The sequence below is a fragment of the Pipistrellus hanaki genome (assembly GCF_964339955.1).
Source record: "Pipistrellus hanaki genome assembly, chromosome: 3".
Taxonomy (NCBI): Eukaryota; Metazoa; Chordata; class Mammalia; order Chiroptera; family Vespertilionidae; genus Pipistrellus; species Pipistrellus hanaki.
The window spans coordinates 157,286,477-157,313,007 of NC_140505.1; the positions used below are offsets into that span (position 1 = coordinate 157,286,477).

Genomic DNA, 26,531 nt, shown 5'->3' on the forward strand with positions numbered 1-26,531 from the left:
ACATTCTAGAGGAGTAGTTGTTCTTTGGGCCGTTTTCTTTACAAAGGACCTCCCAGTCCGGAGAGTAGCTCTGGACAGATGGCACCATTCCCAAGTGGATCCCCTCTAATCCCCAAATTCCTTTACAGATAGAAGGGAAGAGAATGCGTAAGAAGACCTGTTTATCTGGCCACAGCTAGAAGAAAAAGTCCTTTGTGTTGTATTTTGTATTGTCTTCTGCTGTGTGTGTTTCCACACCCCCTCACCCCAAATACATATGTTGGAGCCCTCATGAATGGTGTTTTTGTCCTTATAATAGAGAATGGAGAGAGCCCTCATTCTTTCTGCCAGTGAGCTTATATTGAGAAGACATATACTCTTGAGGAAGGAGCCCTCCCCAGACACCAAATGCTGTAACTAGTGCCTTGATCTTGAACTTCCCAGCCTCCAGAAATGTGAGAAGTAAATTTCTATGATTTATAAACCACCCAGTCTGTGGCATTTTTGGTTACAGTACCCCGAACAGACTGAGACAGCTTCCTAGGGCTTCCATAACATATTACCACACACTGGATTCCTTAAAACAGAAAACATGTACTCCCTCTCAGTTCTGGGGTCTGGCAGTCCTAAATCTCAGTGTCAGCATGGCCATGCTCTCTCTAAGGTTCTCAGGTAGGATCTTCCTGCATCTTCTTAGCTTCTGCTAGTAGCCAGCCACCCTTGGTGTTCCTTGGCTTGCATCCTTTCAATCTCTCCTGTCATCAGATGTCATTCTCCCTGTGTGTGTCTGTGCCCAAATTTACCTCTTGTTATAAGGATACTACCTTAATCCAGGAGGATCTCGTTTTAACATCATTGCATCTTCAAAGAGCCTATTTCCAAATAAGGTCACATTCACAGGTACTGGTGGCTAGGTCTTGAATGTATCTCTTTGATGGAAATAGTTCAAAATAACCAACCATCTTCTCTATGCAGATTCCTCATGCGGGTATTTAGTGTGGCTCCAAATTCTTATCCTGTATCCCACCCCCCATATTCCATGACTATTTTAGTGCAGAATTTTCTCTGCACAGAATGACTTTCTTGTGTCATCCTCTTTCCCCTTTCTACATGAACATTTTACCCATTTCTTAAAACTTTTATTAGATGCATTTCTTGGATGATTCTCTTTAGAAAGCCACAAATCAAATATGATTCCTTGTATTTCTGCCTTTATTTTCTTCATATGAATTACATTTCAATAATTGTTTGAATACTTCCAACTAGAAAGTGGGTTGTTTAAAAGAAGAAAATAATTCTTTTTTACCCTATAATTCCACAATAGTTTTGTGCTTTGCACATAGGGTCACACAATCAGAAAAATAGATGTTTTGAAAATACAGGGCTTGTGTGTTTGTTTTAAGCATGTTAGAATAAGTAAAATCTTAGTTTATACACTCTTCTCTGGATTGCTCTATGCTTCAAACAGGAAAAATGTTAGATATAAAAGCATTGTACAGTTATTATCTGAAACATATAAGGCAATTATTCTGCCTGCAGGCTCCGGCTCATTTTGTGATCTTTGGAAAGGCAGTTGCCTTTACCAATTAATAAAAGTAGAACTCACACGAAAAATTTCACACATGAGAAGAGCCAAAGAATAATTATTGTTGAATATCATTCAAGTGCAATTGCTTGATGTTTTTACTTCATTCTTGTGTGGACCAAAATGGAAACGAACATTAAAACCCTAATGATACAAAGATAAATGTGAAATAGAAGTTACTAAAAGTAAAAAGCCTGAGTTTGTCATCTTTATTTCCCAATCCTGGTTTTTAAAAAAACTGCACAGTGTTAGTCAAAGACCCTGCTATAGGTTATATGTGTACTTACAAGTGTGCATGCCTTTTATGTATACATACACATTTTTATTCCTATTTGGTATTGCATGTGTATTTAATTTAGAAAATGTGTTATGATTAAAATTGAGGTGATTGATTTTACTTTTCTCTTTTTAACACATAATGAGTTCAAATCCCTAGCCTTTATCGGCAATCTTTTCCTGGTGGGTGATATATCTTTTTTTTTTTTTTTATAAAGATAACTATTCACCAATGCTTTTGAGCCCTCTTCATTAATATATAGGCATCTCTGTTCATATTTTACATCAGGTCTAGTGTTTGTATTTATGAGCTAATAAGAGCTATTTATTGGTAAAATTATTTGAGCACCGCTTATTAAGTAAGCACCGTGTCCACCCAATATATTGCAATTGTTACTACTTTGCCTAATAAAGATTGTTGTGGATTGAAAGTATTACTAGGACCCAGAGATTTCTTGCCCATGATATTGTTCCCTTTTAGCATTCAGTGTGGCTGCCCATGTTCACATTCTCATTATTGCTCGTATTGATTGTTGGTTGGTGTTTCAGACCATGCTGTGTAGTGACATCAGCTAATTTCAAGTATTGTGGTAAGGGTCTCTGTCAGGTAACATTGGATATCATAGATGGCTGTCTTTGAATATCTTCATTAGCTGCCTTTTAGTTTTTAATTAGGATTTAAATTAGATTTCTTACTGTGATGGCTCCCCACAAATGTGCTATACTCCTCCAGAAACTTACCAAGTGTTTTCACCATTGGTTTCCAAAGCACTTAATAGTAAATAGTAAATGATGCATTTTCTTCTTTAGAACCTGGGGTTGTTTTCTTTATTTAGTCATATAAAAAGTCATATGGCAGGGAATAGTAAACCAAATGTGGCTACAGAATTCTTGAGATGGAAACATGCTTCTCATGTGGAAGGCATAGTCCAGAGTCTAGTGTGGCGGGGACTGTGGGGAGTTCAGAAGGGTAGCGGGACAGGTTCTGTAGTCCTGTTGGCCCTGGCGAAGACTTGGCTCTCACTCTAAATAAGATGGCAGCCTTCAGAGGGTTTTGAGCAGAAGAAGCATGATCTGATCAGAAGGATAGCCCTGGCTCCTGGGTTAAGGCTAGCCTCTAGAGGACAATGGAGGAGGGAGACCAGTTAAAAGGCTACTTCAGTATTCCAGGTGGTTCTGACCAGGGAAGGGTGGAAGTGTGAGAAGCAATTTGGCCGTAGACGTAGACGTAGACGTAGACGTAGACGTAGACGTAGACGATGGTTATTCCTAATCAATCATTGTTCCCTACACTTTGTCAACAGGCTTCATTTCAACCATCTCATTCTCACTAACTCTTCTTAAGCAGCACTTCTAATTGTTCTAGCACCTCCACTCGAATACATTTTTTAAACGACATCAGAAGCTACAATTCATTGATCCAGTTCATTGTCCTTTCTGGCTTCATTTCCTTCCCTATTCAGCTTAGATTTCATGGGCCCATTTAAATTCGTTGCATGGCAGGAACCAGACAGCTGAACCTCTCTCAACAAAAACTCACAAACATGCTTACTGGACTCATTCACTGACCTTGCAGACAGGTGTCCTGGCCCGCACTGGCAAACTCTTCCATCTAGATACTAGATCATTCCATTCTTACTTAGTCAAAACGTTGCTCTAGCTTAGGGGTGTCGAACTCAATCAGAGAAGGGGCCAAAATCTAAAATCCAGCCTAAATCGCGGGCCGAATGGTTTACTGAACAGTCATAAACTGACAATGTCATAAACTGACAGCGGAGTGCAGTGATGACAGCGCGGTGCGGGCCACATTGCAAGGCCTGGCGGGCTGGATTTGGCCCGCGGGCCTTGTGTTTGACACATGTGCGTCTAGCTAATGTGTCTTCTCTCTCAAAAACCAAAGATGATGATATAATACTCGTCTTTCAAAAACCCTTCCTTGTACCTTATCCATTTCTCTAGCTATCACCTATTTCTTGGCCCCTCACAGTACTTTTCAGGAGTTCACCTCATTGTATTTTTACTTCCTCTATTCCCATTCTTAATTGGATGGAAAATAATACAATGTTATTAAATAACAGCACAGGAATAAACTTTGTTTCGAGAACTCCCAACTGTAAACCTACTTTTGCTTCAACCTGTAAAAAACAGGAAATAGTTTTCTTGTGTGATTTATAAATATTCCTAAAATTCAATTCTAAAATTATAGCTTCTAAAATGATTTGCTCTAGAGCAGTATTAATGGAATGAATATTTAATTTACCAAATTATCACTTACAAAGATAATGATTATTGGCTATATAGGTTATGGATTATTGTTTAAAATTTATCTCCATTCTTTATAATCACAATTTCAATTAACATCCCACAAACAATTCAAATACTTATTTATTAGTCTGTAATGTTGACAAAATATTGACTCAAACTATACTGCTTGAGTTCAACACTGGCTCTATTATTGTCTAGCTATGTTATCACAGACAAGTTCCTGAAATGCTCCATGCCTTAATTTCCCCACTTGTAAAATCGAGTTAATAAGAGTGTCTACCCAGCCCAGGTTAGATGGGCTCCGTTGGTTGGAATATCATCCTATATACCAAAAGGTTGTGGATTTGATCCCTGACTGGGGCATTTATAGGAGACAAGCAATCAATATTTTTCTTCTTTCTCTCTCTCTCTTTCTCTTTCTCCTTCTTTCCTTCTTCACCTCTTTCCCTCTCCCTTTCTCTAAAGTCAATAAAAACATGTCCTTAGGTGAGGATTAAAAATAAAAATGAGTGTGTCTTCAGAATCTCTTAGTAGGGTCAAATGAGATCATGTGCTTAAGTGTTTAGGACAGTGCCTGCAACAGAGTAAGAAACAGGAACTGTGTTATGAATAAAATAATTCTATGGAGATTCTTTGTTACTAAAGCCTCCTGGGAACTTGAGGCAAAATAGAATATCTAAAAGGTTAAAGACATTTCAGGGTTTTGGGAATTATTTAATATAACCATAAAATTGACAGTGGAGGCACTATTAGTTATCTACAAAGTGAGAGAATTAGCCAACAAATGCCATAGGCATTCAAATGAGAAAGATTACTTATAGTGACAGTGGTTTATAATTTACGGTGAGATTTTTGTTTTTTAAATGTCTGGTTTCAATTATAATAAAACTGAGATATGTACCCATAAAGTGCCAGTTTTGATGTGTGAATAGGCAGAAGCATAGGAGTTCAGTACAAACTTGATTAGATGCCATAAGAGAAACTCTTCTGAAACACACATACCTATTTTCGTGTATATAGGAAGCTGCCATTATATTGGTCCCATCTGGACTGGACTGTCACACTGCTGACCAAGTTGTTTTACATGTGCATGTACTTTAAATTTATTATAGGGGGCCGAAACCGGTTTAGCTCAGTGGATAGAGTGTCGGTCTGTGGACTGAGGGGTCCCAGGTTAGATTCCGGTCAAGGGCATGTACATTGGTTGCGGGCACATCCCAGGTAGGGGCTGTGCAAGAGGCAGTGGTTGATGTTTCTCTCTCATCGATGTTTCTAGCTCTCTATCCCTCTCCCTTTCTCTCTGTAAAAAATCTATAAAATATATATTAAAAAATAATAAAATAAATTTATTATAGGGGAATGACAATCACCTATCACTGGGATTTACTTTTTCCTGGCACAATTATACAATTATGGAAGATACAACTTTAATCAACAAATATTAATTGAGAAACTACTATGGATAAGACACAGTTTTCTCATGCCAAGAACATATATATTCCCAAATAAAAATGTAAAACTGACGTAGTAATAGTGGATTCTTGTGATTTCATTGTCTATGCCTTTCAAATAGACATGCTTTCCTGACATGTCATTAATTGCAATGAGCCCCAGAACTTAGAAGCTCTGAGCACAAGGGGACAAACTAATTTCAAAGTTTGTCTCCAGAAAATGGAGTGGGGAAGATCTAAAACTTGTTTTCTCTCTCTTTCCCCTTCTAGTTGGCCCGTCACAACAAATTATTACAGCAGATGCTCAAACCAGGATCAGATCCAGATGATGGAGACGAAGCCTTAAAGTATTATGCCAACCACACGGCACAGATTGAGGTAACTCTCCATTACTTCTTGAAAGGAACTAACTGTGAAAAGATATATTTACTTTCTATTTTCAGACCTTTTCCATAAGTGTGTCCCAGAACAGTGAAGCCAAACTGATATAAACTGTAAAAATATGCACTAAAAGATGAGAGGTGAGGAGGGATCTACAAAAATTTGAGGCACGCAACGTTTTTTCCAAGTTATCTTTTGTGTTTTGGCCAGAACTGTATTTAAGTTTCCTTTTGTAACTAATAAAGTAGTTTTGGTTCTGTTTTGTTTTGGTCATGGAAGCTGTCATTGCAGAGCAGTGATGTTTTAGAGGAAAAAAAAAAAAAAAAAAAAAAAAAATATATATATATATATATATATATATATATATATATATAATAGAAGCGGTCACTTAAGAAAAGGTTTCTTTTAAAAACTATAGAAGGCTTATTAAAATACAGTTCTCTGTGTAAGAAAGCATTCGAAAGTATAAGAAACACTGAAGTCACTAATAATGTTTTTATATTGCTGGCATGAACTTGGGATGGTTTAACAGTTTCCATTCTCAGTATGTGACAGCTGACCTTCCCACCCCCATAAATGAGACATTCTTTAATGGCCGGTGGCAGCTCAGGAGGTGTGGGGCCACACAGACTTATCATTATGTGTTGTGAGACCCATCTGGCTGTCATTTACCAGCTATGGTGTCATTCTGACGCTAGTTGGCAGGGCTAATCGGGCAGAAGTGAGGAGAGTGGTTGACACTTGTTGCTAGTAATTTGCATCCAAACATTCATTCACTTTGGTGGATATAGTTCAGTTTTCAGCACAGTGCATGGTGGGTATCACTGCTCTTCACTCTCATGGTATACGGTCACTGAACCTTATTGTGTATTGTTGCCAAACCTTTGGAATAATGAGCATTATGACCCGTGTCACAGAATGGATCTCTTGCTAGCATTTATAAACATTAATATTCCTGTGGCTTTTGTGGGAGACTTGACCTAATGGAAACTATTAGATGGACCAGCAGCAAAGCTTTGCTTTCTGCATCAAGTGCTTAGGAACCGGAGGCTGGCAAAGTCAGGGCGCTGGGGAAATGGATACAAATAGATCACCAAACCAGAGTGGTTCTAAGGAAGGTCCCAGAAGCCAAAGTACGAAGCGAGGTGATTAGAAGAGATCGGGAACTGCAGGGAGAGTGGGTGAGCCAGAGGTGAGGATTAGGGTGTGTGAGAGATGGGGCTATAGTTGAAATCCTGCTTTTATTGGTTTCCCAGCAGTGAGGTAAGATTTAGCTGGAAATACATAAATTCATTAAATACATACTGAGCATTTACTCTCTACCAATTCTCATGCTCATTGAAAGACCACCTCATATAACCTGCCCTCCTTTCTTCACAATATTCTTTCATTTCTGCTCCTGCCACAGTGTGGTCATTCTGTTAGTGTAACATGTGATATTGCTTCTTATGTGCCACTTGTCCTCTTCATGAGGCAGGTCTCGGTCATCTTTGTATTTCCGAAACTGAACACTGTATCTGGCATATAACCACAATGGTGAATATTGTGGAAAATCAGAGTTTGTCTATAAGTTATAGACTCAAAGATCCTGGGAAGTAGGAAGCACCTTGAGGATTATCTGGTCTACTCACCCATCCAAGGAGGAATTGCTTTATGATAGCTCTGTTCTGCCTTCAGTTCTTCCTGTGCTAGAGACCTCACTACTTCAGGGGGAACTGATCCAATTTGGAACTCTAATAATTAGGAAATCTTTTCTGATCAAGAATGCACACTATGCCCGACCAGTATGGCTCAGTGGTTGAGTGTTGACCTATGAACTGGTCAGGGCACATGCTGGGGTTGGGGGCTCAATCCCCATTAGGGGGCATGCAGGAGGCAGCTGATAAATGATTCTCATCATTGATGTTTCTCTCTCTCTCCCTCTACCTTCCTCTCTCTGAAATCAATAATAATGATGATGTCTTCACACAAGCAGGCTTTTCCATCTTTCTCCTCAGCCTTCCTTGTTATGTTACTGATGTCACACCTCCTAGCTGTAAAATGGCTGCACAGTTTCAGGCATTATCCCTTCACATGACCTTTTGTTCTCAGCAGGAACAAAGAATATACAGGCAAAAAGCACTTTTGTGTGAGCTATTTTTTGTTGTTGTTATTATTTTGTTGGTCTCAAAGGCTCTCTACCTTTTTGGAAACAAAATCTTTCCTGAAAGCCTCCCTCACCCCCCAGGATATTTCTCCTCATGCCTCATTCTCCAGAAGTAGGTAACATGCTCACTAACACCGCATCAGTGGCAGAGAGAAACAAGTCAATCTTCTGGTTTAGGTCAGTCTTGATTCATTCTTGAGGGTTGGGCAGCATATGTAAATGTGAACCTTCAGATTTGGTTTTCACAGCCCTTGTTACATAGTAAAACTATATGAAAATATTCAGCCTGGTTTGTTTGTTTTTTGTTTGTTTTTTTTAAAAAAATATATTTTGTTGATTTTGTACAGAGAGGAAGGGAGAGAGATAGAGAGTTATAAACATCGATGAGAGAGAGCCATCGATCAGCTGCCTCTTGCACACCCCCTACTGGGGATATGCCTGCAACCAAGGTACATGCCCTTGACCGGAATCGAACCCGGGACCCTTCAGTCCCCAAGCCGACGCTTTATCCATTGAGCCAAACCGGTCTCGGCCTGGTTTGTTTTTTTTAATCTAACATTAAATTATCACAAATGCCAAATAAGGAAAGTTCAAAATAATTAATATTTATATATAGGTATATGCTAGGATGGATATTCTACCTAACAAAAATTATGGGTTGCCACGAATAGGAAAATATTTCAATGATATGAAGCACCTTTCTCTGGCTTCATGTTGAGTAGGCCATTTGTTTCCCAGCAGCCCTTTTTAGGAAGGACAGGCTAAGAACAAGATGCAGATATATCAAGTGCAGGGTGTAATGTGATTAGCTCATCATTTGCTAATTAACACCCTCTCTTAATTCTCTCCTGTATTTCATGAAAGTAAAAACAGGGTTAATGGTAATCCAGAAAGAATAAAGACTTGGGCTTTGGTTATTTATGATGAAGTATAATATTTATGATACTTTAGTCAGCTAATATCTCTTCCTTAAAGAGAAACATGTAAAGTAGTCCAGTAAAGGACTGTCTAGGGTACTTCAAACTGGCCTGTTTTGTTTTTTTCTTCATTCACTTATTTCATAAAATATCTTTAACATAAAACAAAACAAAACAGTATGCTAAGGCCAAGGTGCTACAGGCTAACGCGCCTGTGGATTAATGTTTGCAGATTGTCCGGCACGACAGGACCATGGAGCAGATAGTCTTTCCTGTCCCCAACATATGTGAATACCTGACACGGGAGTCCAAGTGCCGTGTGTTCACAATGACTGAAAGGGACGAGCAAGGCAGCAAAGTGAACGACTTCTTCCAGCAGACAGAGGACCTCTACAATGAGATGAAGTGGCAGAAGAAAATCAGGAGTAAGTACCGTAAACAAACGGTGAGTTTGGGGTGTCGTAGTAGACCCATTGGTACTTTGGGACACAGGACACTCCTTAGTTAGACTGGTTTTTAATTTCTTGCCATCCGATGTTCCTGAGATCCCCTATAGCCTTAAGAATGTAAGCTCAGTCTACCGCTGGAGCCAAGACACCTGCAGCTTCATGCAACAGAATCCTCTGCCTTAGATCACCTTCCAGTGCTGATCCTATGGTTTTATAAATATGATGAAATACTAGGTAGCAGTTGTATGTTTTAACTGTAGAACAGCTGCAGGTTTGAAGTCCCCAGATGGGCCCAGACTGGCCTTAACACTCAGCAAGTGGCATGGAGATGCCGGTCCCAGCACGCTCATCCTCTCTCGCCCTAGGATCTTAGGATGGAGTGGATTGTTTCACGATTTTCTGAAAGTCTTTCCCCGTATCTGTACTTTGCCAGATCAAATTAAAAATGGTGTGATGCTTGTATTCTCATAGTTATCATTTTAAAATAAAATAAAAATGAGTTTCTCAGGCCTCCCATTTATTTGGAAATACTCAATCTACAAATTTAAAAATTTGAGAATTTAAAATAAAATTTCATTTTCCAACGTAACTAATATCATGGGCTTTCAACAAAAATAGATAGAAGAAAACTCTTGATTAGTTCTTTTTCTTTTTGTCTTTTGGGGACGTTTTCCAGACAAGCAGGAGTATGTTCCTCAATATCTCTATTCAGCATTGTGTTGTCATTCTAGTGTCCTAGGAATTTTAACGATTATGGGTTTTGAATTTGAGTGGAGCCTGAGACACACCATCTTTGAAGATAAGGTGGCGGCATGCATTGCCAGACTTTCCTAGCAGAATATTTGAAAAAATAAAGAAATTAATCTCCCATAGCATTTTACTAGGTAGAATCTTATGAAATTCAGAGGAAATTTTGGGTGTCCAGAATACATATGAATACTCGACGTTTTTATTTGAGAAATTAGAAAAACATCCATTTTTATCTTTGACAAAAGGTAAATTGAGTAATGAACTCATGTTTGTGGGGTCTGAGCTTTTTTTTTTTTTTTTTATAAATATTTTTTCATTTATAAAAAGAAATCTTCAAATAACTTCCAGTACATGGTTTACTTTAAAAAATTGGAAACACCTTACTGTGAGGTTATAAATAGGATCTAATTCATTTGATGGATCCATTACCAATGTCTGCTTCATCCTCTTCTAACTTCACCTTTATATTCTGCTTTTAACAGTGAGAACTCTTCATCCCGAATTATGGAGATGCATATGTTACCATTTATGATACATTAGTAACTTAACGTTATGGTTAGTTGTAGCCTATTCTAGTGTTGAAATGCTCCCTTCCCAGAGAAGATGACACAATGTATTTAAGGGTAGTTTAGTTTATCAGTAAGCAACAGATCCCAGATATTGGAATTCACAGAAAATAGTTGGAAAAGTTTAGTATTTTTATTTTTATTTATGCTTTTCCCCTTCAATTCATTCCATATTAAGTTAGAGAATGGACAAGACCTGAAAAGTCATGTGGTCAAACTTACATGCATTACTCATCTGTTCAACTACTTTGGAGTGGTAGAAAAAAAACCCCACAGATTTTTGTTTGATGTAAATTGTATGCAATAGATGCATTTGCTGTTTCTTTTCTGATGACAAATACAGAGTTCCTTTTCTGAAATTATTAAGCAAAGCCATTGTCACTTGTGGGTAGTTCTTATTGTATATTTCACTTTCTTCTGCTATTGCAAACCCAATCAGTTCTTGTAAAATCACTAGTTCCCAAGAAGTAATACCATGCCATGCTATTAAGTTTCAGAGTTTCAGGTAACTGTGTCTGTGTCATAGGAGTTTTCATCAGAGATAGATCTGTGCCAGGGTTTTGTTTTTGTTTTTTTATTTGACTTTAAGGCATTGGCATGGGACAAATGTATTAGCTTTACTATATTATATAGCAGTGTGTACCATTCCATTAAAAGTGGCCTCAGGCAGCTGCTAACCTATCTTTTCCCTAATCTTCTCTAGGGATATCTTAGAGAGAATTAATACAGAATCACCTTTCCTATCCATAATTAGCAATTGCAAAATTACACACCCTTCTACAATGGTTTGGTTGTGAATTGGCTAAATGATGAAGAAATCAAATAGAAAACTTCTTCATGGTATTGATTATCAACTTTATAAAAATAGGGCATATTAAGTGTTTATTTAAATATGGTTTAGACTAGTTTACAAAAAATGCATTTAGGAAAATGTTATTGCAGTAGGGTTGATGTGTGGAAACCAAAATTTATTTTTCTGTTTTATCCCATTGCATGTCTTCCTTACTAGATAACCCTGCTCTGTTCTGGTTCTCGAGACACATATCTCTCTGGGGGAGCATCTCCTTCAACTTGGCCGTGTTCATCAATTTAGCTGTTGCTCTCTTCTACCCATTTGGGGACGATGGAGATGAAGGCAAGTGCTTGTCTTTTTTTAAATGATAAATATTTTAAAGTTCTAAAATAACACTCTCAATGCAGTTCTTAGCTAATTAGAGCTTCAAAATAATAATGATTTAATTCTTGTTAAATCAATTTTTTTATAGTTGTTAGAAGTAGAGGATTATAGTAAGTGACATAGGCAGAAAACTATGGTCAACAAAAATGTTATTTTGAAAAAACTCAGAAACAGAAGAGCTATATTACATATTGATAAATAAAGCACTGAAAGTTGTTATTTCTACCCATTCTTGCCCAAAGCATTTTTATACATCATCATATCAATTATATAAATACTAGTGGCCCAGTGCACAGATTTGTGCAAATTGTAAGGAAATTAATTAGAAGAAATATTTTAGTGATGCTGTTTGCCCTTTCTCTATAATAGAAGTGTCAGGGAAGAAAGAAAATTAGTAAAATGAATATGAAAATAATATATAAATTGATTAATAAATAATAACAACATGATATAACAACAGAAACATAATATAAAAACTACAAAAGCATGATATAAAAAAACATTGATAAAAACAATGACTGATAAATTGATTAAACTTATTCTAATATCTCCCTGTATACCACATTAAGAGTAAAAACATTTTCAGAGTGCTTGACTAATTTTCCCTTGTGATAAAGTATTTATAACTTTAACTTTAATGTCACACACTCTTCGAATTCAAGAGAAAGCAATATATAACTGACCATGTCCAAAAACAGGTTCAGGTAGGAATATTCCTACTCTGTCTAGAATTTGTCCTTGTGATTTATTAACGATCATTGCAAATGCTGGCATCATGGGAAACTGTCTTTGAATTAATTTAAATGGGAGGCGTGTGAGATGAGGACAAATATCGTGTATGCACGAGTCAATGTTTATTTTTAAATTGCCAGTGTGCATCATAGGTACTGCTGGTTGGTTAGTCAGATGAATGTACAGTTGGTCAGTTAGCCTTTTATATATATTGATATGAGAAAATTAAGAGTTTATGCCAAAATATATTCATGTGATTACTTTAAATAGTGGAATTTACATTTTTCTTCTCTTTGTTTTGTGTCTTGTAATGAGTATTCTGTTTTTATAATGAGTATACATGAAATCTGAAATATATTTAAAAATTTAATATGACAGAATATGATAATATCTCAGAATAAAAGATTAACTCTCATTTCTAGACTAGGACTTCTTTACATGAATGACTGACTGTGGAGTTAATATTAAACTAATATTACATGAGGTTTTACAAAGGCAAAGACAAGAGAAATTATCTCATAGTAATGAAATGGGAAGTATAAGAGAAATATTTCAAAGGGTGGGACTGTAGAAATTGTTTTAAGTCTGGAAGAGCGAATGGGAAACTTTGTTACTGGCTTGGGATATGGTCAGGTGAATAACTTTGGAGTGTGTGTGGAAAGAATGGGTTGGAGGAAAACATGAGTTATCCTATATAATAAAAGCCTAATATGCTAAGTGTCCAGTTGTCCTTTCAACCAATCAATGCGTAATATGCTCATGATATGCCTAGGCCACTCAACTGCTCACTATGACATGCACTGACCACAAGGGGGCAGATGCTCCAAATGGTAGGTTAGCTTGCTGCTGGAGTCCAGCCTATCAGACTGAGTGAGACAGGCTGGATATGCCCTGGAGCCTTCCACAGTCCCTCCCCAGCTGGCCAACCTCCTGCGTCCCTCCCAGGCCTCAATTGTGCACCAGTGGGGTCCCTCCGCCTGGCTGTACCCTCTCACAATCCAGGACCCCTAGTGGGAGAATGGAGACCCCTAGTGGGAGATTGGTTTCAGTCCAATCCCGCTCAACACAGCAGCTGGCCCCTGGCGGTCAGTGCATTCCCATAGGGGAAGTACCCTTCATCCAGAAGCTGGGCTCATGGTTGGTTAGTGTAGCAGCGGTGGTGGGAGCCTTTCCTGTGGGCCTAAGCCAGCAGTCAGACATCCTCCGAAGGCTCCTAGACTGTAAGAGGGTGCAGGCCAAGCTGAGGGACCACCCACCTCAGTGCACAAATTTTGTCCACCAGGCCTCTAGTCAGTGAATAATAACCACAAGAATACCCAAGATATCTAATCTGTCCATAGGATTATTGTGAGTCTTTAATGAGGTGTTATGAATAAAGCATTTAGAATAGTATCTGGAAATCATTCAATAAACCTTAGTTGTTGTAGATGTTGATAGAAGGTAAATGTTACTACTACACAGGGAAGCCCAATGAAAGAGATGGTAGGATAAGAGCAACGCTCATTTAAATCTATAGCAGATGAACTGGAGGTGAACAGGAAGGAAAATAAAACCCCATGAGTAATTTACTCTTTTAAAGGTCCAGTAAGATAATAGATATCAAAGTTCTAACATTTAGGTAAGATGATCATGACTAAAGTTTTACCTTTTGGAAGGCATTCCAGTGCTAAAGGAAAGATATTTGACAGTGGAGCGGATGTGTGAGTTAAATAGCAATGACAAACATAGCAATTATCTGGCCACCCATTGTGGGGAAGGTACAAATACAACAGGAAGTGGGACAGCTTTCTTCTTCACTGTTTCATCTCATTTCGTGCTGAGGGCACCCTATAAGAATGGAACTCTTATAGGAAAGAAGTCTATCTTGAAGTGATAAATTAGTATCATATGCACACAGGTGGTAAGACTTGTAGAAGCATAAAGTCTTAGATATGGAAATGATCTAATATCAAACCTTTATTTGACAGAGAAAGAGAAGTGGACCCATAGAGGCTAAAATATGGCAGATGGCAGAGTAGAGGGTTCACTGGTTCCAATCCAAGACTTGTCTACATGGATGATTGGGTTGGAAGAATAATAGGAAGATAACAAATCTTTATACACAACATAATTTTTTCTGGGTTCCATTCCATGGTATTTTTTACTTGACATTAGAGCCAATGTATGTAGCCTCTGCTGCCCCCTATTGAACATGAAATATTAATGGTGATGGACAGTGCCAGCCCTCGAGACATCTACTCATTTAGGAGAAAGTAGAATCCTTGATGCATTTTTTATTTTTTATTTTTAAATATATTTTATTGATTTTTTTTACAGAGAGGAAAGGAGAGGGATAGGGAGTTAGAAGCACTGATGAGAATCATCGATCAGCTGCCTCTTGCACACCTTTGATGGGGGATGTGCCCGCAACCCAGATACATGCCCTTGACTGGAATCAAACCCAGGACCTTTCAGTCCACAGGCAGATGCTCTATCCTCTGAGCCAAACCGGTTTTGGCCTTGATGCATTTTTAATTGTTACCTTACTAATACCAGAATAGTAATATTAATCATAATGATAACAATGGATGATATTTATTGATCAGATCGGGTTAGGCCAGTGGCCGGCAAACTCATTAGTCAACAGAGCCAAATATCTACAGTATAATGATTGAAATTTCTTTTGAGAGCCAAATTTTTTAAATTTAAACTTCTCCTAACACCACTTCTTCAAAATAGACTTGCCCAGGCCGTGGCATTTTGTGGAAGAGCCACACTCAAGGGGCCAAAGAGCTGAATGTGGCTCTCGAGCTGCAGTTTGCTGATCACTGTTATAGGGCCCTCCACCATCCCACCCATCTGCAGGTAATATTTCATTGTCAGGCTTTAGGAGCTCTGTTTTAACTTGTTTAGGAATCCATGCCTTATGTGTGTGGCTGTAGGCTTGTTTTGTTTTGTTTTTTAATTTGGTTAATTGGTCTCTTTGTTTAGCATATGTTTCTACAAAGAAGAAACCTGTGCTGAAGTTGAGATGTGAGCCTAAGCTGGGTGTGGCTGAGGTAGCAGCTGTTGATGCTAGGGAATCGCCTGGCTGTCCATTCAGAAGTTGAACAGTGCCATGCCTACCATCCCTGCCCAGTTCGGCAAGGGTGGGCTCGTTAGTGGAGTAAATTGTTGTTGAGGAAATTTCTTATATCAGATAGCATGTGATTTAAAAAAAAATACATCATATTTGAATGTGGATGTAGTTCTTTTTCCCCTAAAGTATTTTATGTTAAAGAAAATACGTTTCTCGCCGAAGCCGGTTTGGCTCAGTGGTAGAGTGTCAGTCTGCGGACTGAAAGGTCCCAGGTTCGATTCCGGTCAGGGGCATGTACCTTGGTTGCAGGCACATCCCCAGTGCGGGGTGTGCAGGAGGCAGCTGGTCAGTGTTTCTCTCCCATCGACGTTTCTAGCTCTCTTTCTCTCTTCCTTCCTCTCTGTAAAAAATCAATAAAATATATTTTAAAGAAAGAAAAGAAAATACGTTTCTCAAGGTGATTTTGATTCATTCACCTTAGTTACAACCATTATGTGCCAGGCACTCTGCTACACCCTGGAGATACAAAGGTTGGCAAAGCTGTCCTTTCTTCAAGGAGCTCATGGTCTAGTGAAGGAATGAAGTAAAGAGTAAAACACAATAGTGAAGACCACCTTTGGATTTACGGGTGGATGTCTACTCTGATTGCAGTGAGGTGGAGAAAACAGAAAAGTCTTATGAGTCTATTAGTATGTGGGAGGCCGATGATTAGAGAGACTGGAAAGTAAAAAGCAGCATGTTCTGTACAGGAAACTATCAACAAGTCAGTGTCAGGTAGACAGGAGATTTCCATTCTGTGAATTAAATTGAGGACTCTAATTTTGCTATTTGAAGCTTCTTTTTAGAGGATAAACTTTATACTTTCTAAGATTTAAAAATGTATAGAATGCATTCTAAATTTCTTTTCATTATAAAAGCAATACATGCTTATTATAGAAATCAATACAAATATAAACTAAGTAGAGAAGACAGACCCCCTTCCTATCTTCATTGGGTAAAAGTTGGTTTGATAGTCCATATTGTCTTCTCAAGGGTTTGTCAGAGGATTTTGGTATATATATATATATATATATATATATATATATATATATATATATATATTTAGCATTAAATCTTCAACTATAAATCAATGATTCTTCTTACAAAATATGATTTAAATTATTGTTAATTGACAATACTATAAATTAATAGCCATTTTATATAACTTTTAAGTTTATTAATTCACAAATACATATTTAGCATGTATTTAGCATACTTAGCTATTTATCTAGCATGTACCTTGAATATGTGAATTCTTTCACTAAAGGGACCAAATGCCCAGTTTTAAGTGTATGGTTATAATTTTTTGTTTAATCAAAAGGAAATCTCAGCAAGCCAAATACTATCTGAGAAAAGTAGTCAAATTGTGGTTAGGTGATCAGGCATTCATGACAATGCAGAGTATGACTATCAGAGTCAAAGCTGAGACTTTAAATAAGAATAACACATTGAATCATTACTTATAAATTATGCTGGAGTGCAATGACTGGCTAAAAGTTGTTAAATGTATAAAGATGTTGGCAGTTTTAGAGTGAAGCTCCACAGCTTGGGGAATTTGTAACTGGAGATTTAGTTGCTCAAAACAAGATGACAGATTATTTTGATTTATTCATTTAGTCAACAAATATTTATCTGTAACTGCATGCCAGGCACTGGGATAGACCCAGAAATGGTCCTCACCCTTACAGAGCTCATGTTTTGATGGTGTCCTGACAAGCATGAGAGAAAGTTGCAGGCATTATTCTCTCCATGGCTCTTTGAGATCTGTGAAGTCAGGGCAGTTGGTGGTCAGGCTATGTTTTGTACACGTAGAGTGCTTCCAAGCCAATATCATAATAAACATGAGTTGGGTGCCCATTCTGTTAGTATTGCCAGAGGACAGGAATTGCAGGTGATTTCCATAGCAATTTACCCCTTTCTTCATCTCCCAAGTAATCTTATCAGATCATAAATTTGGTGAAAGGGCAATCAAATCTCTCCTCCCAACTCTCATTCATCATTGCTTGCTATAAGAGATAACATGATAAGAACAAACATTGCAAAAATAAGCACGTCTAAACCAGTGCTGTTTGCTATCTGAGTTGTTTTGTTTTTAATGTCTAACAGGATCCTCCTACCTACTTTTGATCTTTTAGCACTCACTGTGAACTAAAAGCTTACACAGAATTCGTTGCCGGAGTCCAGATAATCCCATGGTTTTGATGGTAACACAAAAGCTCTACACACCACAGCCCTGTGGTGTTTTGATGCAGAAATTAATTTTATAAATTATAAAGAGGTGTGGCCAAAAGATGCAACGAGTAGAAAAATCTCCCTTTTGTTGTTTCCCCTCTGACTTCATCAGCCTGTTCACATGTTTGAGGTTTCTGCGTTGGTCTAATGAGCCCAAGAATGTTGCCCCTTAATTTACTTCTGCAAACCACGTGATCTTCAGAGGGGGGTTCCTTGAATCCACATGTCAGTATAAACTTGTACATTTTTTAAACAGAAAAAAATTTTAAATATCTTTTTGGGCAATTTAAAAAAAAAATTTTTGTTTCTGATTATTTAAATAGCTTACAAGTTTTTTAAGAACTTGAATTGACCTTCAAACACATATACTCATACATATTCATGTATATTCATGCATCTATATATACACACCTGTGTTTTAAAAGTTACAACTTGTATCTATTTTATTAAAGACTGATATTCTACATTCTGAATTCTTTAGAACTATGGCTTGCGAACCACATGAGGCTCTTTGGCCCCTTGAGTGTGGCTCTTCCACAAAACACCATGGCATAGGCGAGTTTATTTTGAAGAAGTGGCATTAGAAGAAGTTTAAGTTTAAAAAATTTGGCTCTCAAAAGAAATTTCAGTCGTTATACTGTTGATATTTGGCTCTGTTGACTAATGAGTTTCCCCACCACTGCTTTATTGGAATCTATAATATAGAAACTTGATAATAATAGAACCTGACAGAGTAGGAGTTCAGTGGAAAAATACACGATTTAGCTGTCCATTTAATAGCCATTAATTGTAACTTTTAAATTAAGGTTCCCAAATGGGATACTTCTGTCAAAATATTTAGCATATATAACTCCTGTAGGAGACAAAGATGAAGAACTCTCAGAGTTAATAGAAGGGGCATAACTAGTGAGCATGTAAGAGGCCTGAAATTAATCACAAACTTTCTGGAAAGAAATGTAATGAATCACGTGTTCAAAGAAATCTCCTCTAAACACAGAGTGTGTAGAATGGGGTGTTTTGAAATTGTGTCCCATGCTTGACTTGCTATACGTGTTATATGAAATACAGCGGCAAAGATTTTAACATTTTCTAGATTTGTTCTTGGTAAAAATAAACTTTTTTCACATTTCACAGGTACACTCTCTCCGTTGTTCTCAGTTCTTCTATGGATAGCAGTTGCAATCTGCACATCCATGCTGTTTTTCTTCTCCAAGCCTGTGGGTATCCGGCCATTTCTTGTGTCTGTAATGCTCAGATCAATATATACAATAGGTCTTGGGCCCACATTAATACTTCTTGGTGCAGCTAATGTAAGTATTTTGCTTTGTACTGTTATAGATTAATTAAAAGTGTACTAAATGTAAAAATTCAACTACATGCTTGAATTCATGTATACACAGTAAATTCTAATTTATTATGAATCCGAATTAACCAGAATTTAATTTGTACATTCTTAATTTTGAGAGAAAGAAAAAAAAAAATGACAAGTAAAATTTGATATATTTTCAAAGGTAGCCCTTGGGGCATGACCCAGTTCTGCAATCAATTTAATCCAATCCAATTTTATTGCCTTCTGCGTCCCATACCAGCAGCTATTGACAAAAATGACTTTGAGCCACTCTTAACATCCTAGTGACTTCTAAATCATCTAAGAAAGATTAAATTATATTCAGTAGAATTTTAGAACTGAGTACGTTTTATAAAATGACCAAGAAAAAGGGGTTGCTATATGAGAAAACTATGAAACTGGGCTCATTTTATCTGAGCAAAACCTATAAACTTGTGAAAGGCATAGATGAGATTCATATTTTTTTCCACTAAGTTTTAAAGTGTTAGAACAAGAAAGCACATTTCAAAACTTAAGCTAGGTAAGTTTAGAATAAGTAAGCCAAAGTACTATTCCAAATAACAGCAGCTGTACCCAAGAGAAAATTTTACAGGGACTTGACAACTTCCTGCAAGGGCACTACGAAGGGATAGTGAGAAAAGGTAAATCATCAGGCTGATGAAAGAGCTAATGGCCAGGTAAACAAATAAATATTGTTAGTATGTTTGCTGCATACCTGAAGCATTTTTTTTTTATATATTGTGGGTTTCTAGCAAAATGTCCTATATTCTGATAATCTGTATTTAGGTATTATCTCCCTTACTACATTCAATGGTTCTTAAGGATAATAATTAATTATTCAATGTTTGGAATATCATTGGTATTCAACAAATATCCCTTAAATAAATTAGTGAAGGAGTGAGTGAATGAACGAGGGAAAGGTTATTTTTGTATTATACAGTTACACTGCCTTGTACGTAAAATACATAGCAAATATTTATTAAAAATGAATACATTAAATAGCCAAAATTTTGAGAATTAGGAAGCTGAGCTAGTATGGCTAATCTGTTTCTGGTTTTAATATAATTATTTAAAAATTACATGTGGTATATATGACAGCTTCTAGTTAGCTAAAACATTACATAAACCAAATTGCCAATTATTCCTCAATCATTGTCAATAAAAGAGAGTGTACTACACATGCAAAGAGATCTATCAGCACAGAATTCTGTAAAGTACTAAATGTATTATTGTATAAATTTCTTGAGGGCAGAGGTTGTCACATTCATAGATATAATCCTACCCTCCTCACTCCTCCCAACTCCCATTTTTTTACCTTAATACCTGGCACTTAAGTATTTAAAAAATTGCTTACATGAACTGAACTTATACTTTCAGTGCTTTGGAAATAAGCTACTTCTGCAATATTGCCCATCAGGCTAATTAAGGAATCTTCATGGATGTATCTAAATTTTTACAAGCATATTGGTGTGTTGACTTTATTATTTTTAAAATACATTAAAGGGAGACATCTGTAATAATGTCAAAAATAAATAAATAAATCTATAATAATAAAAGCATAATATGCTAATTAGACCAGACAACCTTCTGGACAACTTTCCGGACAAAGCTGTGGGGTCGGTCGAGCTAGAGGCAGCCTCTGCAGCTGTGGGGGCCGAGCTCCTTGCATGAATTTCATGCATCAGGCCTCAAGTAAATAAATAAACAAACAAACAAACAAATAAATAAATAAACCATTAACCGTTGAACCAAATTACTTGAAGGAGCAAATAATATTTATAAAGAGGTAACTGGTCCTGAATAAGACATTAATCTAAGAGAGAAAAGTCCAAGTTTCATAAAGTGAAATCATAGCCACGTTGAGTTAGGCCAAAACTAGCAAACATTCATGGGCCTCTTATATAATAGTCACCGAACACACCAAGAAGTAGAGGACGAGGGTCTCGTCTCCCAGAAGCTTCAGGAATAGTATGTAAGGAGATAAGGAGTGTGAAGGTGAAAAGAATAATTAACAGTAGTAATGAAATCATAGCAATAAAGCCCGCTATTTACCAAGCGCCTAGTATATGGAATACAGTTTAATTGTAAAACGTTGCTATTGTGATCGTAAGAGTGTTTGTAGTTTGGTCCACGAGTTGTTTATGGACTCCGTGGCTTTCAGAGTGTTGAGCAAATGCAGAAAGTCCCTTTGTTGGAAGAGGAATCAAGTGGGAGGAAAGAACCTGGATCTATGTTCTAAGCTGATAATTTTGTATTATCAGTTTCTATTATTATATCTCATTTTTATCTGCTTGTTTCTAGAAATTGAAGTCTTGTTTAAATTGCAACTATTAATAATTTCTCTATCTTGTCACAGGAGCCATCTCAGTATTTGAGATGTTTCAAAAGATTCAAATGTTTTTCTCTGTCATAAAGTATATCTTATAAGCCAGTACAGTTTTCTTCCCATTCCCTATGTTACATTTTTAGTCATTGATAATGGAAATTAACATTTTATTTTTGCAAATATAAACACATCTTGTAAATTTGGGATCAGTTAATTTTTTAGTACTGTTAGTATTTTAAGTCTCATTTTAATAGGATAATATTTCTAGTCTTATAGTTGTTACATAATGTGTTTAACCATTTCATTAATTTGTATTGTTTCTATTTTAGATATTTTTAATAATAAATAATAATATAGTAAATACCTGTGAAAGATCTTTGAATATCTTCTAAACACTCATTATATACCACGTTTTTTTCTTTTTAGGAGTGTCTAGAAATGTGTAATTTATTTAATGGCATTTATAAACCATTTCCTTTCTCACAATTATTTGTAATGTAGAAGTGTTCCCTTATTCTTGGACTTGGTCTCACCATTTTTGCAGAGAGGTAAAGCAAATTGGAGGTTAGCAGACAACTATCTATTAATGCCCCAGTGTCGAAATTTAATAGTGTCATGCCCATAGTTACTTACAGTTTCCTGGGAAGGCTCATGATACTGCTAATCTATAAGGTTCTATGTGTTCATTTAACATAAATAAATTCAGTTATATATTCTGAATCAAAACTGTCATATCTTCTCTCTCTCTTATCTCTCTTTCTCCCTCTCTCTCTCTCTCTCTCTCTCTCTCTCTCTCTCTCTCTCTCTCTCACACACACACACACACACACACACACACACACACACACTATCACACTATTTCTCATATAGTATGGTCACTGAATATTTCTAACTTCTAATATCAGTTGCAGAAACAGAAAACTGCTGCAGTGCTTGGGGAAAGGTAGTATCTGTCAAGTTTAGTAAAAGAACAAACTTATACCACCCTTGTTTACTGCACTGTTAGTTGGAAATTTAGAAGATTTCCAGGCTGATTTTCACTACATGAAAATTTTGCCTTAGACTTTAACCTTAGAAACTTATCCTGCCTAAGATATAATGTCACTGAAATGGAGATTGTTTTAATCACATCATCTCATTTTTGAAGGTTGATGGAAATATGGCAATATAGTCCAAAACAATTCAATTTAACTTCTCAATAAATAGTAGACAGTCTTTTTTTTTTGGTAATAATTTATTCCTGGAATATAGGTCATGTTTTCCCATAGGAACAATGTAAGGTGGGGATAGAATTTCTGATCAGGGACATAGAACCAAATAAGATGCCAAGGATAATATAAAGGCAGTTATCCATTTCTGCAATTACATAAAATAGTAAAGTTGAAAGGACATCACAAATAATTCTAGAGCTATGAGGCACCTTAAGGCTTATTCGCAGCTACGCATTTCATTTTAGAAATGAGTATGCAGTGTCCTATTAAAACCAGGAGGGTTCAGCAAAGTATTTAGTGACAGAGCCAAGGCTGGAACCCAGGTGGCCCAGCTTCCCACGCAGGGTCTTTTCAGTGGACGGCAGTGTTAAAGTCCTGCAAAGACATCAATTTCCTGGCCCAGTTCGCTCAACCTCCATGATTGGTTGCCCTTGCCATAGAAGCAGGGATTGTTATGTAATGGTGTTGACAAATGAAGGACTGATCACACAACAGCAAGTACACTGAGTGGCCAGATTATTTTGATCTCTGAACACATAATAATCGGGCCACTCAGTGTATATCCTATATAATAAAAGGCTAATATGCAAATTTGTCCCCTCCACCAGGAGTTCAACCAACAGGCAGGCAGGCCAATCACCCATGTCCCCTCCCCCTGGCCAGACTGGCCGGACCCCACCCATGCACAAATTCATGCACTGGGCCTCTAATATATACACACACACACACACACACACACACACACACACACACACACACAGAGTGGCCAGATTATTATACATTCAGAGATCATAATAATCTAGCCACTCAGTGTATGTCATGACATGAGAAGGGAGAATATCTCTGCAATTTCTTCATTCTCTGCGTGAAGCTTTCCTAGAAAATTTTTTCTAAAAAGACGGATAGATTTTATTTTTAAAATGTATACATTTTAAGGTCATGGTGTGGGGAAAACCAGAGTTCAACTTCTTTCCTACCCATTTATTCTTGCATTTATTTTGCCTTGTTATGAACACTTCAAAAGACAATAATTTCTATGTTTCTGGTCTCTACAGAAATAGGTGGGTGCCACCGCCAGCATCCACTCCACCGCACTTCATGGCTTCATCTAGAGAACAGGGATACATCCATCAATGTCTAACCCTCAGTCCAGACTAATAAAAAAAAATCTGAAAACGTAAAAGACAAACCTTTATTTTTTATGCAGAAGTAGCAGAGACCCTTTTTAGTTAGAAAAGAGACATTTCTTGCTTTTGCATTGAGAACTGAAATGTATTGCTCTTTTGAGAATTTGAATTCAATGCATTACTTTCCTCAGTGTGAAGAGCTTATAAATAAATACTTTTTCCTGCATAATTGTTTTATGATTCATTTTAGGAAAGTAGAGATCTGGAAACAAAATATAAATAATTTGTCTTAAGCATATCATTCATCCTTCCGAAAAGTCAGAATTCTAATTTTTAACTATATTTTATAGAATTTCTTATTTCTGTTTTATATTGATGAACATAATGGGCTAATCAATATAAATGTAAATGATAGTCAGTCAAAACAATTGAAAGAGTAAAGCACCAAATATCATTACATCATTCAGACATCTACTTTTCACCATTTTCATGATGTTTATTGTCAAATGCTAAATTTATATCAGCACCTTGTATATAGTTTCTCAGTTTTTAAAATACTGACTTCATATAATATTAAACTTGGTCTTGGCTAGTGAATATAAAGACATCTGTTCCACTGTAGCTCTTTTCAATAATGATCTATGAAGATGTAATAAATGAAACACTACATATTGAAGTAAGACTATTGGACATTATTTATATTGTTAGCAAGTTAGTGAAAGAATTGATAACATTGATTATTAAGAGGATAACTAAGTAGCAGGGAGGAGATTTAGAAAAGGTTTGAACTTTTTAGTTGCTATGTTGTTGATTTTATTTGGCTATCTTCACAACATACAATGCTAGTCCATTTCTCATTTTATCAGTATTGATTTGGAATTCAGAAAGTTGAAGGAAAATGTTTTTCCAACTTCACATATTTCAATTTTGCTTCAAAGTATTTTGCTCCTTCTTATGTTATAATTCCATAAGGCAATTTATTTCCTATACATTGAAAAAAACCCCAACAATGTTGTAAAGAGCAACCTTTCCCCCCAAGGTTAGATTTGGATATATATAAAGATAAATATGGTGCCAATAGATAAAGAACTCAGAATAATTTGGAAGAAGAAATTGAAATTTTAAACTCTGTAATTCTTTCCTTGATGACAAAGAGCAAAACGAGTTTCTTTGGTTTATAAATAGTGCAGTGATTCTAGAACCAAATACATGGAGATGGTCCTAAGGTTGTGATAATTGTGTTCTTTGGAAATCATCACACAAATCTGTTATTGCCAAAGACTCTTAGTTTACGTTTTCCGTGTTATAAAATTATGCCACAAAAGGTAATATTAAACATGGTTTTAATATAATACATTACATGATACCAGGCATACTAAACACTCCAACAATGTTTATTGAATTTACCACCCATAGAGCTTAGAGAATATCTGCACACATTATATTTATCTTAACCTACGTATATAGGTATATTTACAATTTTTATCTATTTAAAATAAGTTAAATGCAAAAATAATTTTATAGCTTATTTGTTTAAAATAATACTCAGTAAAGAAAGTCCAGGTTAAAAAATAATAATAACCAAGGACTGATATCTGGAAGACATTTTTCTTTTAAAGTTCTAGTATAAGAGAAATATTGCATAGGTTACTTTCAATATCGGAAATATAATGAGTGGTATTTAGAGTCATTGCAGCCCAGCTGGTGTGGCCCAATGGTTGAGCATTGACATGTGAACCAGGAGATCATGATTTAATCTTCAGTGGGGGGCATGCAAGAGGCAGACAATCAATGATTCTTTCCCTCTCCCTTCCTCTCTGAAGTCAATAAAATATATACTAAAAGTAAAATAGTCATTTCATTAAGTGCTTCATACGCTTTATGAACTGTTTAATCCTCTGACTAGCTCTATGCGTTGGAAATCCCTTTATTCCAGTTTTTCAGAAGAAACAATCAGGCCTATAGGTGCACGACTCAAGCCATGCCAACAGTGGCGAGAGCACCGAGATTTCAATTCAGGTGCACTCCAGCTGCATAACGGGGGCCCTTAATCATGCTCCCCTCTTTTCCTGGAACTGCAAAGGATACCAGTTCTTCCTGCACTATGTTTCCATGTAGATTTGTAAGTAGTGCTGAAAAATTACAAAATGAAAAATCGCTAAACAAAACCACACACTTGTGGACAATAGATTTTATCAGTGACCTGTTATTTATGTGCATTTGGAGATAAATAAGACAGTAAAATCTTTTTCTTTTTTTTTCCCCCTCCCTTCAGCTTTGTAATAAAATAGTATTTCTGGTGAGTTTTGTTGGAAACCGTGGCACGTTCACCCGAGGGTACCGAGCTGTCATCCTGGACATGGCCTTTCTCTACCATGTGGCGTATGTCCTGGTTTGCATGCTGGGCCTCTTTGTCCACGAATTCTTCTATAGCTTCCTGGTGAGTACATCTCTCTGTGGACAATTGCTGCTGGGGAAAAATGCACAATGCTTCTTCCTTTGATTTTATTTTTTTT

At 36.7% G+C, this 26,531-nt stretch overlaps 1 protein-coding gene across 1 annotated transcript in view; it reads left to right on the forward strand.

Moving 5' to 3' along the window:
* ITPR2 (inositol 1,4,5-trisphosphate receptor type 2) overlaps window positions 1-26,531 on the forward strand; it is a 416,442-nt gene that overhangs the window by 322,737 nt on the left and 67,174 nt on the right. Inside the window, exons 46-50 of the mRNA XM_084877146.1 lie at window positions 5,827-5,934; window positions 9,233-9,425; window positions 11,775-11,900; window positions 19,138-19,313; window positions 26,291-26,455. Of these exons, the coding sequence (XP_084733272.1) occupies window positions 5,827-5,934; window positions 9,233-9,425; window positions 11,775-11,900; window positions 19,138-19,313; window positions 26,291-26,455 (768 nt within the window). The remainder of the gene's footprint in view (window positions 1-5,826; window positions 5,935-9,232; window positions 9,426-11,774; window positions 11,901-19,137; window positions 19,314-26,290; window positions 26,456-26,531) is intronic.